This window comes from Astatotilapia calliptera, chromosome 17 (genome assembly GCF_964374335.1).
Source record: "Astatotilapia calliptera chromosome 17, fAstCal68.1, whole genome shotgun sequence".
NCBI classification, from domain to species: domain Eukaryota; kingdom Metazoa; phylum Chordata; class Actinopteri; order Cichliformes; family Cichlidae; genus Astatotilapia; species Astatotilapia calliptera.
The window spans coordinates 3015970-3030127 of record NC_137438.1 but is presented as its reverse complement, the minus strand read 5'-3'; the positions used below and the strand labels follow the sequence as shown (position 1 = coordinate 3030127).

Sequence of the window (14158 nt, the reverse complement as noted above, 5' to 3'; positions counted from 1 at the left end):
ATATTTTATTAGTGTATATCACTATATTATTACTGAGCCAATTTAATAGTTAGGATCATCTTACTCGGCAAACAGATAATTTATAGTTCATCCAATCTGTACAAGATTTGCTTTTTTCTCTTAACAGGTTTGTGCCTACTTTTAGACTGGTCTTCTGTTTGCCTCATCTCAGATCCAACCTTCAGATTATTATATTTTATTTCGTATCCATCAGGGACCGTGAGTGAGCTGCAGTCTCACTCACCCTCCAGGATGGAAACATTTATCTTTTCACACACTTTCCTTGGCTGAACAATGACACAGCCTTAATCTACCTTATGCATCTCTCTTTTTTATAGAAAAGGTCTTCATATGAATGATTTCCTTTTATTTATTTCATACAATCTGGGCATGATGGGTCATAAATGCACTGATTTTTGCAGCCACGGCCACTATCTCTATGTGACATAAAAAGGGGATCGGTTAGATGCTGTTTTGTCACATGTCCTGAGGCTGATTTCACAATTATAGTGTTTTTTGAGAATGTTACATTTGGGACTTCTACAGTTAAGACAGTTCTACAAGCTCCTGTGTCTCAAAACATTTTTAACGGCACACCTTTCACATATATTACAACTGCTGGTTTGGCTTTTGACTTTTTTCCACATATAACTCTTTTTGCAAAGCGGTTTTTAAAGCATTTATTGAATCAGGGGTGCATTTGCCTTGCCAAGCTGGACAATATATTTTATGTGGATTTCTCCACCTTTTTGCACTGACTATTCCTGCATTTGAACAGTTTTTTCTAACCACTCTTCGTCTGCTGTTAATTTTACTTTAGTTTTAGAGTTACCCATTTTGAACTAATTACGTCAGAACTGTGACACCTTCTTTGGCATGAAAAAGTGAGAATGGGTTTTCGATAACAGCCTTCTACTCTCCCACTAATTGAGAGAGCGGTTATCAATTTTACGTGATGAAGCACAACCCTTTTTTCCACCTTTACCAATACGTGAGTGTACACAGGAAAACAGTTTGAGAAGTGGTTTGACCGCGTATTGGGTCGTAAAAACAACTCACTCCTCACAAACAAAGCGCGTTTCTATGATTTTTATTGAGATTTTCCGTAGGCCTATTTATTTGTGTAACACCTTCACCTTCAGCCACTCTTCTTGAGTGACCGGAAACCTGTTCCGTTACAGCCACTCCCAGAGCGACCGGAACTTTTAATAGCGATTTTTCTAGAATTTCGCTCTTGCCTGTCGTCTTCCTAGTCCCGCATGGACACTGAGATCTGTCGGCGTACCTAGGTTTACACACTACTTAAAGGAAAATCTCAATATCAACGTATTTTAGCGCTTGGTGGAATGCGTGTCATGTTCACCTCTACTGTGGCGCTGCGTTTTTGGATCCGGTGCTCATCGGGTCCTGGAGTCGTGAAGGCCGAACGCTGACCGGAGATCGAATTCACGTGTCCGGGTTTTTCGTTTTACTGATCAGATTTCTTCCAGCGCAGGCGTCACGACGTCAGGATCCGATGGAGACCGTCTATGGAAAACTAGACGTTAAAAATAACAGTCAGTTATCCGGCTCGGAGGACCAATTAAATGTCAGGGGTTGACATTTGTAAAAGCACAGTAAGAGAGAAATGAGACACTGGCAGACCGACTCAGAGTTTCAAAGACGTGCGCACGGGTGAGAGTCTCTGAGCAGACTAACACACCGAGCACCGTTTACTCGCTTTATTTATAAGGCAAAATGGGTTACATAGTACTTCCTCTTTCAACTGAAGAGGGGAGAGCTCAGGCATTGTCTTAGCTATCTAACTTCTGCACACAAACTGAAAAACAACGACACAGCAGTATTCATGCTTATCTGACATCGCAGACACTGAAGTAAAGAATGCATGTATATATCCTGTCTTTGTCAAACATCCCACACACTTAAGCAAGGAATACATTGTGTTCTTTTCAACAGTAAGCTTTACCGTGTGAAAATATATAAACACTTGATTATAAGGCATACTTGTTTCTACTTGATTATACTTTAATGATTTAACTAAAATAAAAATTCTCTTAACACCCCCGAAGATCTGCCTCTTTCCGAAGACGACGGAGCAGGACAACAAAGCCGGCTCTCTTCCCCCGCTTCCTCCGACGAGGCCTCTGAAGCAAAATTGAGCTGACCGGCAAGAGTGGAGGTGAACCGGGTGCTGCGTCGCGCTCAAGCGGCGGTGGGAAAACAACGTCGTATCGTTGACTCTGAAAGTTATCCATAGCAGATTTGATCGCCAGTAACGCATGGCGATCATAAATCCGAAGGGAGATGACATCGGACAAAGCTGTAGCAAGAACACTTGCATAACATATGAAGTAAACAAACACACGGACGGAGGCAGCGGCACAGCCAAACACAGGCGCCATCTTGCTTCTTGGGACAACAACAGTAATGAAAAAATCACACAAAATATGACTCTTTTTTTTTTTTTTTAATAGTTGTTAACTTAAAATGGCACCAAATAGTACCCCCAAAGCAAACCTTTCGGTATGCCAACATTTCTTCAGCTATTTTCAGGGCAGGGTCGGATGATGATGAGCTACAATAAAATGCATCATGGCCTCAATTCAATTCAATTCAATTCAAGGGTCGCGGGGGGCGCTGGAGCCTATCCCAGCTGTCATAGGGCGAGAGGCGGGGTACACCCTGGACAGGTCGCCAGTCTGTCGCAGGGCCAACACACAGGGACAGACAACCATTCGCACTCACATTCACACCTAATGGCAATTTGGATTATCCAATTAACCTATCCCCACAAGCTGCATGTCTTTGGACGGTGGGAGGAAGCCGGAGTACCCGGAGGGAACCCACGCAAACACGGGGAGAACATGCAAACTCCACACAGAAAGCCTGATGTTGGAATTGAACTCAGGACCTTCTTGCTGTGCGGCAACAGTGCTAACCACTGTGCCACCGTGCTGCCCAATTCAATTCAATTCAATTGTATTTATATAGCGCCAAATCACAACAAAAGTCGCCTCAAGGCACTTCATAGATACAGAGAAAAACCCAACAATCATATGACCCCCTTTGAGCAAGCACTTTGGCGACAGTGGGAAGGAAAAACTCCCTTTTAACAGGAAGAAACCTCCGGCAGAACCAGGCTCAGGGAGGGGCGGCCATCTGCTGCGACCGGTTGGGGTGAGAGAAGGAAGACAGGATAAAGACATGCTGTGGAAGAGAGACAGAGGTTAATAACAGATATACACTACATTTTCATCAATGACATTTTTCATAAAGCAAGCCTACAAAAGCCTATATGTCATGGTCCTGGGTCATTTTGACCCAGTGTTCTTAGTTTTCCTGTAGTTTTGTATTTTGTTCCTTATGTCCATTGGATTGGTTGGTTTGGTATTTGGATTCCCCCTGTGTCCATGTTTTTATTGTGGTGTTTGTTCTGGTACCGTGTTCCCATCCTTTGTGTTCTGTGTTCTCCTCATCCCCCCATATTCATCCTTCTTCTCTGCCTCTCTCTCTCTGTGCTCATCTCTGTGTACTGTGTTGTGTTTAAGGTCCACATCTTGGTGTCAGTATTTTCAGTTTCGTGTCCTCCCTGCTCGCTAATTGTCTTCAGCTGTGTTCCCCGTGTGTTCCCACTTCTCTCATTACCTTCTGTGTATTTATGTCAGAGTGTCCCTTTGTTCTGTGTTGCGTCGTCCCTCTAGGTTGTGTGCATTTACCGTGTCTTCCCAGCGCCTCAGCTTTAGTTGCTCCCAGGTTAGTTATTGTATGGCTTCTTATGTTCCTGTTAATAAAGACCTGCCTTTGAGGTCATCACCGTGTGTCTAGAGCTGTGCATTTGGGTCCTCTCTTGCCTTCACACAGCCGCCGCTTGACACTATATTTAGATGAAGGTCAGATGGAGGTCTCAGACTGCTTGCTGCTGGATTGGAAAAGAAAACACCAAAAAAGAGCCACGTGACAGCAACTGCAACATTGCTACTAAATTTGAAAAGTGACTTGTTGATGACTTGTGATGTGTTGGAGCTTTTGCTCCATAACCTTTTAGTTCATGGTGCGCAGAAATCATTTGAGCCACATGTGATTCCGAAGATCCTCCAGGGTGAAGCGGTCCTTGTAGTGCTTCCTCAGACACCCCGTCAAAAAATCCCTGCATTCTTTACAGAAATGAAATACTCTTGTTAAAGTTATCCACAAAGTTATTTCACCTTTCTTATATCAACAGCCCTTTTGGCAGAAATCTTACTGTTTGAAATGTCAGCTAAAATCGGTGGGTTTTGGTTGATGATCTTGTAGTCGCAGTCAAATGGTAACTTGTTGTGTAACAGCTGGTACATCACAACACCCAGCTGCCAGGCTGTAGTATATTCTGCAGAGCAGAAGCCGTACATGAACCACTCTGGACTATTGTAGATCCTGGTTCCTAAAACACAAAGATAAGAAGAATTAATGGGGAGGGAACATGATGTGGAGACAGTTCATGACAGCACAACGCTGTGGCTGAAAACATACCTGCGTTCCTCCTGAACCTTTGTCCCGGAGTAAACGTGACTCCACAGCCAAAATCGATGTATCGCACTCGGGGTTCCTCCGAAGATGTTTCAATTAGAATGTTGTGTGGTTTAATATCTCGGTGGAAAACCCCCTTGTTATCCATCGTAATGGCTGCGTCAACTAGTTGCTTCATTATGACCTAAAAGAAAGGAAGCCATATTTGGAGCACAGGACATTCTCTATGAAAAACTGCTGTAAGCTCCAAATGCTCGTCACTTACCTTAACATGTGTCTCTGACAGAGGTTTATCTGTAGTTTTGAGGTAATTGTCTAAGTCCATGCAATTTTCTGGTTTCTCAAAAACCATAATAAGTTCATCTTCCAGATCAAACCAGTCAAGTAGAAGTGGGGTTATACTGCTTTCCGTATCATGTGGTCCAGCCCCAACTTGTATCAGTAGCGCCACCTCCAGGGGAACATCAGTACTTTTCCCATTCCAATCCTTCAGAAGGAAAGTTACTTCAGGTCAGTATTCAGAATTTCAACAAAAGTAGCTATCAGCGTACAGACAGTTTTGAAATAGTCACAAAATGACCTGATCTTTAAAAAGCATTCTTTCCACTGAAACATGTCAGTTTAAACAATAAGGTGACCCACTGTTCATAGAATTCGACCATATTTCCTGACGATTTCACACACAACTGTGAGACCAGTCTGGTTCATGCACGGAGGAAATACGTGCCTTATGCTTGATGCCTGAGAAGGCCTGAAATAATATAAATACCTGCTGGAATAAGAAAAGACGCTTACCATTGTTGTGCGCGCAAGTCTGCGCTGTTGAACATGTTTGATTGCCACCTGCATTAAAGACATTTTCTGGGTTAGAGAAGTACAAACAGGAATAAACTGAAGATCTGTGAAATGCAAATGTAAGAAGCCATACTGGAAAACTGTCTTTTATGCGTATTCCAGAAAACACGGTGGCAAAGCCTCCATGACCCAGCACCTCCAGCTCTTGATATTTTTCCAGGAAGTCTTCTGCAGACACACAGGAAAAACATACAGGTTATGACTTGTTACACAGAAAACAGCTGGCACAGTCCTATAGAGCTTTGCTATAACATTTCTATTAATTGGTAAATAGCAGCTACATTTTAGCAGATTAGTAGGTAGGTAACGTCACTACTGCCCAGAGTGTCTCTTATTGTCGATTGGTCCCACAGGAATCAAACCCAATCTCAAACCCCAGGACAAATTCTAAAGGATCTTGTGATCCAGCTCAGAAATATTGCCATTATCTTACCTTTTCTGTCAGTGCCGGATATCCTCGGTGAGTCACATGTTTCAGAGGGTTCCTGGGTGGGACTCTCCTCTGGGCTCGTTGTCCTGCTTTTTTTGCTGGATGGTCCCTCAGATTCGTCACTAGTGCTCTTCCGTTTGTTGCTCCTCTTAATTATACTAGAGTCGCTTGAAGGCACTATGAGAAGGCCAACTAAAATGGAAAAAGTAGTTTGACTTTAAGCATTTTCAGTCCAACTCTGTGTCAACTGCTTTCTACTGACTTTCTAAGGTCTGGCAATCGTGCATTAAAGCAATAACTGCACACTGAAAATCAACACAAAGAAGGCTAAATGAACCAACTACAAAGTTAAAGACCGTTAGTACACAGTTAAAGTCACAAAATAAACTACATAGCCAAGATAATGTCACAGCTAAAACAGGTCTTATCACTTACATTTCAAACTGGATTCCCCAGAAACAAAGTGGCTGGGACCCGGTTTTGGACCTCCACTGCTTTTGCTTTTTTTGGGGGATTTGTCCAGTCTTTCAGGTAAGTCCCTTCTCTTTCTTCCCTCTATTCTTCCATCTGGAGTCATCTTCACCAGTGTGGAGATGCAAGGCTCTGTTTGGTGTCCTGAAATCAACAAAAGATGATTTTGTTTAAGTCAAATTCAGTTGCCTCAAATAAAAACCCAGAAGCATGCATAATTACCATATGAATCCCATTTGACTTACCTAGAGGGTTATTCAGATCCACAGGACGTGGTGCAGTATAAGTTGGCCAAGACTTTGACATTGTGTGATTCATTTAGGTTAATTTAGTTTCAGGATTTCACTCTTCACTCTGCAAAGATGCAATGATCTGTGTGTGAGAACTATGATCTTTAGTGTCTTATAACAATGTCTTATAACAACGAGGTGATGACATCACAAGATTTTGGAATTCTTGGTTTCCATAGCTACAGAACATCAGCCTGGGCTAGGCAGTAGTTTCTGGTGAAGGCAAAGTTCTGTAAAGATTTATTTAGGGGTGCAATATTGCAAAAACTGTAGCGCAGCTGCATAAATGCATGTTTATAGAGGGCTGCTTCAAGGTGGGAACTGTGCTTCTACAACAAAGGCCATAAAACTAGTTAGGAACAAGCAATGGATATTATAGATAATATTGTAGCTATTATACCAACAAGAAGGACTCTCTTTGGGCAGCATTTACTTGTAAGGCAGTAGTGAAGGCTAATGGATAGCTTTGCAGGCTAAAAGCTAGCAGCACAGGTTAAGTCAAAATTCACTTGATTTCAGTTTTATTTACAGCACCAAATCACAAAAACAGTTGCCTAAAGGTGCTGGAATGTGTTGACTGATCTATAAATCGTATCTGTGCGCATTATTGTGACTAGTTACTCACTAAATGTATGAGCAGTATTGGATGTAATGCATAATAAAATTATGCGTTACTGTGATGAGGTTATATTTTTCAAGGTTCAAAGGCTATAGAAAGAAAGCACGTGTAGCCCAGTGAATTTGAACTTCCACAGTTATTCTTTTTCCTTTCCTGCCTAATGTATTTTCTTATAATTTCTCAATAATTTATTTGCTCTGTTTTACCTAACCTCCGACTGTCTTGGTGAGTGTTGTGGAAGTTAGTATTGTTAGCTGATGTAACAAGCATGGTACCTGCTTCCCAACTCTATCGGTGTGGGGTTTTTTCTTTTTTTCTTTAACCGCTGGTTGTTCATATTTATGTTCCACTTGTATACCTCATCTGTTTGTATGTTGTATACTCACTGATTGTTCAATAAAGTTCTTGTTAAAATTACACACATATATATATATATATTAGGGGTGCAACGATACACAAAATTCACGGTTCGGTTCGATACTTTGGTGTCACGGTTCGATATTTTTTCAATACAAAAAAAATGTTCATGCCTTTTTAATTTGTCATTTATTAAAATTATGAATATATATTTTAACTCAAAAGTACAGTTTTTAAATTTAACCCTAACCCTTGTGCGTGTTTTTTATTTTGACAGCGAATGCACACCTGCGGACCACTTATGTGCAGCCCTGGTTATTTAGCTCATCATATCGCAGCCACAGAAATTCTTTTGTCCATGAAACCATAAAGCTGCACTTTCTTTTTGCCTTATAGTCTGATTTGTCATAACTTCTCCGTTTTGTGGTAAGCTTTTCTTTGGCTGTCACTTCTTCACCCTGACCTGTCTTATTTGGCTCAGCAGAACTAAAATATATATCCTGCTACTTTTACACACGCACTCACATAACGCTCAGCGATTCTCTGCGCGATCAACCTCTCACATGTTTAAGCTGCAGGAGATTTCACTTGTCATGTTTGCATAGTAAGCTAACGATTGATAAGACGATGTCAGAGGAATTGGTGCACAAATTATCATCACTCACCAATCAGTGCTGTCGCTCTCTATACACAGTTCACACGATTGCAAAGTGAAAGCAAAAAACAAGCGCAAATTCAAACGCGATTTCAATATGTCACATATTGACAGTATATAAGTATTGTCTTGAGCACTGTTAGTGCCAACATATATAAATGGCAAAATAAAATAAAAATACTTCATGAATATCTCATAATTGTATATATTTGTGCATTTGAGCTGAGCATTGAGCGGGGACTTTTCACTATCGATCGATTATGATCAATGACAGTGAACCTGAGCACCTCCCCTACCTTTGGTGTGCGCTCACGCAGCTTGTAGAAAAAGTTTAGTGTGGAAGAAGTGGAGAAGGTGGAGCTGAAAAGCTGACATAAAACAATTAAAACTAAAAATGGGTGCAGCAAAATGTGTCGATTTAACCGCCATGTTAGCTGTCAGTGCTGCTGCACCAGCAGCAAGCGGTAACAACTAGTGACAACCAGTGAGAACCAGCAACAACCGGTAACCAAGCCTCACAGTCAAATATTGTTTGAAACAGATACTTGGATTTCAAATAATTTAGAACTGATAGTACCATTTATGTGATGCTCCTCTTCTATCCAAATCACCTGAAAGGCAACAAAAAAGATTCTCTATCCCTGGTGATTGCTGCAACCAGCAGCACAGCAGTGAAAAAAAAAGCAGTGATCATTTGTATGTAAACAACACATGAGTTATTGGATGTGATCGCTACAGGTTATCACATCCAATATGGCAACAGCTCTTGAGCAATGTGTGCATGACATGACAAAGGTTAATAAGAGGCCTAACATTGTAGAGGGAAGCCAAAGTGTTTGAGGAGAACTCGGAAAGACACAGGCCATCACCATGGACTCAACCAAAAAGGATGAATGCATGTTGTGTGCATGCTGCATACCTATGTGTTCAAAGTAAAACGTGTGTACTGAACAGAGCATTTGCCATCCAGAAGCATTTATTGTATTTGTAATCATGCTTTTGTATCATATTTTATGAAGAAGACTAGTCAGTTGGCAATATGGCGCCACCTGTTGTCATCTTCTCTCTGCTCTGATTCCCAAATGTGGTCAAACATTAATATAGTATATACAACAGTAATGAAAAAATCACACAAAATATGACTCTTTTTTTTTTTTTTTAATAGTTGTTAACTTAAAATGGCACCAAATAGTACCCCCAAAGCAAACCTTTCGGTATGCCAACATTTCTTCAGCTACTTTCAGGGCAGGGTCGGATGATGATGAGCTACAATAAAATGCATCATGGCCTCAATTCAATGGTCGCTGGAGCCTATCCCAGCTGTCATAGGGCGAGAGGCGGGGTACACCCTGGACAGGTCGCCAGTCTGTCGCAGGGCCAACACACAGGGACAGACAACCATTCGCACTCACGTTCACACCTAATGGCAATTTGGATTATCCAATTAACCTATCCCCACAAGCTGCATGTCTTTGGACGGTGGGAGGAAGCCGGAGTACCCGGAGAGAACCCACGCAAACACGGGGAGAACATGCAAACTCCACACAGAAAGCCTGATGTTGGAATTGAACTCAGGACCTTCTTGCTGTGCGGCAACAGTGCTAACCACTGTGCCACCGTGCTGCCCAATTCAATTCAATTCAATTGTATTTATATAGCGCCAAATCACAACAAAAGTCGCCTCAAGGCGCTTCATAGATACAGAGAAAAACCCAACAATCATATGACCCCCTTTGAGCAAGCACTTTGGCGACAGTGGGAAGGAAAAACTCCCTTTTAACAGGAAGAAACCTCCGGCAGAACCAGGCTCAGGGAGGGGCGGCCATCTGCTGCGACCGGTTGGGGTGAGAGAAGGAAGACAGGATAAAGACATGCTGTGGAAGAGAGACAGAGGTTAATAACAGATATACACTACATTTTCATCAATGACATTTTTCATAAAGCAAGCCTACAAAAGCCTATATGTCATGGTCCTGGGTCATTTTGACCCAGTGTTCTTAGTTTTCCTGTAGTTTTGTATTTTGTTCCTTATGTCCATTGGATTGGTTGGTTTGGTATTTGGATTCCCCCTGTGTCCATGTTTTTATTGTGGTGTTTGTTCTGGTACCGTGTTCCCATCCTTTGTGTTCTGTGTTCTCCTCATCCCCCCATATTCATCCTTCTTCTCTGCCTCTCTCTCTCTGTGCTCATCTCTGTGTACTGTGTTGTGTTTAAGGTCCACATCTTGGTGTCAGTATTTTCAGTTTCGTGTCCTCCCTGCTCGCTAATTGTCTTCAGCTGTGTTCCCCGTGTGTTCCCACTTCTCTCATTACCTTCTGTGTATTTATGTCAGAGTGTCCCTTTGTTCTGTGTTGCGTCGTCCCTCTAGGTTGTGTGCATTTACCGTGTCTTCCCAGCGCCTCAGCTTTAGTTGCTCCCAGGTTAGTTATTGTATGGCTTCTTATGTTCCTGTTAATAAAGACCTGCCTTTGAGGTCATCACCGTGTGTCTAGAGCTGTGCATTTGGGTCCTCTCTTGCCTTCACACAGCCGCCGCTTGACACTATATTTAGATGAAGGTCAGATGGAGGTCTCAGACTGCTTGCTGCTGGATTGGAAAAGAAAACACCAAAAAAGAGCCACGTGACAGCAACTGCAACATTGCTACTAAATTTGAAAAGTGACTTGTTGATGACTTGTGATGTGTTGGAGCTTTTGCTCCATAACCTTTTAGTTCATGGTGCGCAGAAATCATTTGAGCCACATGTGATTCCGAAGATCCTCCAGGGTGAAGCGGTCCTTGTAGTGCTTCCTCAGACACCCCGTCAAAAAATCCCTGCATTCTTTACAGAAATGAAATACTCTTGTTAAAGTTATCCACAAAGTTATTTCACCTTTCTTATATCAACAGCCCTTTTGGCAGAAATCTTACTGTTTGAAATGTCAGCTAAAATCGGTGGGTTTTGGTTGATGATCTTGTAGTCGCAGTCAAATGGTAACTTGTTGTGTAACAGCTGGTACATCACAACACCCAGCTGCCAGGCTGTAGTATATTCTGCAGAGCAGAAGCCGTACATGAACCACTCTGGACTATTGTAGATCCTGGTTCCTAAAACACAAAGATAAGAAGAATTAATGGGGAGGGAACATGATGTGGAGACAGTTCATGACAGCACAACGCTGTGGCTGAAAACATACCTGCGTTCCTCCTGAACCTTTGTCCCGGAGTAAACGTGACTCCACAGCCAAAATCGATGTATCGCACTCGGGGTTCCTCCGAAGATGTTTCAATTAGAATGTTGTGTGGTTTAATATCTCGGTGGAAAACCCCCTTGTTATCCATCGTAATGGCTGCGTCAACTAGTTGCTTCATTATGACCTAAAAGAAAGGAAGCCATATTTGGAGCACAGGACATTCTCTATGAAAAACTGCTGTAAGCTCCAAATGCTCGTCACTTACCTTAACATGTGTCTCTGACAGAGGTTTATCTGTAGTTTTGAGGTAATTGTCTAAGTCCATGCAATTTTCTGGTTTCTCAAAAACCATAATAAGCTCATCTTCCAGATCAAACCAGTCAAGTAGAAGTGGGGTTATACTGCTTTCCGTATCGTGTGGTCCAGCCCCAACTTGTATCAGTAGCGCCACCTCCAGGGGAACATCAGTACTTTTCCCATTCCAATCCTTCAGAAGGAAAGTTACTTCAGGTCAGTATTCAGAATTTCAACAAAAGTAGCTATCAGCGTACAGACAGTTTTGAAATAGTCACAAAATGACCTGATCTTTAAAAAGCATTCTTTCCACTGAAACATGTCAGTTTAAACAATAAGGTGACCCACTGTTCATAGAATTCGACCATATTTCCTGACGATTTCACACACAACTGTGAGACCAGTCTGGTTCATGCACGGAGGAAATACGTGCCTTATGCTTGATGCCTGAGAAGGCCTGAAATAATATAAATACCTGCTGGAATAAGAAAAGACGCTTACCATTGTTGTGCGCGCAAGTCTGCGCTGTTGAACATGTTTGATTGCCACCTGCATTAAAGACATTTTCTGGGTTAGAGAAGTACAAACAGGAATAAACTGAAGATCTGTGAAATGCAAATGTAAGAAGCCATACTGGAAAACTGTCTTTTATGCGTATTCCAGAAAACACGGTGGCAAAGCCTCCATGACCCAGCACCTCCAGCTCTTGATATTTTTCCAGGAAGTCTTCTGCAGACACACAGGAAAAACATACAGGTTATGACTTGTTACACAGAAAACAGCTGGCACAGTCCTATAGAGCTTTGCTATAACATTTCTATTAATTGGTAAATAGCAGCTACATTTTAGCAGATTAGTAGGTAGGTAACGTCACTACTGCCCAGAGTGTCTCTTATTGTCGATTGGTCCCACAGGAATCAAACCCAATCTCAAACCCCAGGACAAATTCTAAAGGATCTTGTGATCCAGCTCAGAAATATTGCCATTATCTTACCTTTTCTGTCAGTGCCGGATATCCTCGGTGAGTCACATGTTTCAGAGGGTTCCTGGGTGGGACTCTCCTCTGGGCTCGTTGTCCTGCTTTTTTTGCTGGATGGTCCCTCAGATTCGTCACTAGTGCTCTTCCGTTTGTTGCTCCTCTTAATTATACTAGAGTCGCTTGAAGGCACTATGAGAAGGCCAACTAAAATGGAAAAAGTAGTTTGACTTTAAGCATTTTCAGTCCAACTCTGTGTCAACTGCTTTCTACTGACTTTCTAAGGTCTGGCAATCGTGCATTAAAGCAATAACTGCACACTGAAAATCAACACAAAGAAGGCTAAATGAACCAACTACAAAGTTAAAGACCGTTAAGTACACAGTTAAAGTCACAAAATAAACTACATAGCCAAGATAATGTCACAGCTAAAACAGGTCTTATCACTTACATTTCAAACTGGATTCCCCAGAAACAAAGTGGCTGGGACCCGGTTTTGGACCTCCACTGCTTTTGCTTTTTTTGGGGGATTTGTCCAGTCTTTCAGGTAAGTCCCTTCTCTTTCTTCCCTCTATTCTTCCATCTGGAGTCATCTTCACCAGTGTGGAGATGCAAGGCTCTGTTTGGTGTCCTGAAATCAACAAAAGATGATTTTGTTTAAGTCAAATTCAGTTGCCTCAAATAAAAACCCAGAAGCATGCATAATTACCATATGAATCCCATTTGACTTACCTAGAGGGTTATTCAGATCCACAGGACGTGGTGCAGTATAAGTTGGCCAAGACTTTGACATTGTGTGATTCATTTAGGTTAATTTAGTTTCAGGATTTCACTCTTCACTCTGCAAAGATGCAATGAGCTGTGTGTGAGAACTATGATCTTTAGTGTCTTATAACAATGTCTTATAACAACGAGGTGATGACATCACAAGATTTTGGAATTCTTGGTTTCCATAGCTACAGAACATCAGCCTGGGCTAGGCAGTAGTTTCTGGTGAAGGCAAAGTTCTGTAAAGATTTATTTAGGGGTGCAATATTGCAAAAACTGTAGCGCAGCTGCATAAATGCATGTTTATAGAGGGCTGCTTCAAGGTGGGAACTGTGCTTCTACAACAAAGGCCATAAAACTAGTTAGGAACAAGCAATGGATATTATAGATAATATTGTTGTTAGGATGCCTGGGTCGTTGACCCTGGGGTTTTGAGTTTATTATATTATTTATACTTTCTAGTCTTTGGTTTCTTTGAGTTCTGTCTTATAGTTTATGTCTCTGTCTTCTCTAGCTGCTCTGTCTCCCCTGTCAGCTGTATCCCCTTGTCTAGTTCGCGTCTCTGTGTGTCCTTAGTGGCTATATCCCCATCTCCAGTCAGTGTCTGTGTCTGCCCTGGTCCCACGTCTCTGTTCCCTCTGTTGCAGTGCGTGCGAGTCTGTGTCTTTGTTCAGTCTGTTTTATGTGTTTCCTGTTTTACTTTGAAAGTCCATGTCTGATGTTAATGTGTCTGATTTGCCCCAGCTGTGTTTCCCTCCTGTTAC

At 42.0% G+C, this 14158-nt stretch overlaps 2 protein-coding genes across 5 annotated transcripts; both read right to left on the bottom strand.

The window, feature by feature from the left end:
* Positions 1–2583: 2583 nt before the first annotated feature.
* Positions 2584–8605, bottom strand: LOC145419377 (serine/threonine-protein kinase pim-2-like). Of its 3 annotated transcripts, none has more exons than XR_013902837.1 (10): positions 6508–6678; positions 6227–6406; positions 5795–5983; positions 5435–5529; positions 5302–5349; positions 4772–4993; positions 4510–4690; positions 4244–4420; positions 3717–4154; positions 2584–3207 (listed from the first exon to the last, which is right to left on the bottom strand). XR_013902837.1 is itself a non-coding variant. In XM_080291836.1 (10 exons), the coding sequence occupies exons 2-10, from the start codon at positions 6578–6580 to the stop codon at positions 4063–4065; spliced, it is 1257 nt and encodes a 418-aa protein (XP_080147962.1). In that variant the 5' UTR covers positions 6581–6616; positions 8480–8605; the 3' UTR covers positions 2584–4062. The 3 variants fall into 3 exon arrangements, 2 of the variants coding, with proteins under 2 accessions (XP_080147962.1, XP_080147961.1); XM_080291836.1 differs by adding an exon at positions 8480–8605 and having other exon boundaries at positions 2584–4154; positions 6508–6616; XM_080291835.1 differs by having other exon boundaries at positions 2584–4154.
* An 852-nt stretch (positions 8606–9457) lies between these two features.
* LOC113009131 (serine/threonine-protein kinase pim-2-like) lies at positions 9458–13733 on the bottom strand. Of its 2 annotated transcripts, XR_013902836.1 has the most exons (10): positions 13359–13733; positions 13078–13257; positions 12645–12833; positions 12285–12379; positions 12152–12199; positions 11622–11843; positions 11360–11540; positions 11094–11270; positions 10567–11004; positions 9458–10057 (listed from the first exon to the last, which is right to left on the bottom strand). XR_013902836.1 is itself a non-coding variant. In XM_080291834.1 (9 exons), the coding sequence occupies exons 1-9, from the start codon at positions 13429–13431 to the stop codon at positions 10913–10915; spliced, it is 1257 nt and encodes a 418-aa protein (XP_080147960.1). In that variant the 5' UTR covers positions 13432–13733; the 3' UTR covers positions 9458–10912. The 2 variants fall into 2 exon arrangements, 1 of the variants encoding a protein (XP_080147960.1); XM_080291834.1 differs by having other exon boundaries at positions 9458–11004.
* Between the last annotated feature and the right edge of the window lie 425 nt (positions 13734–14158).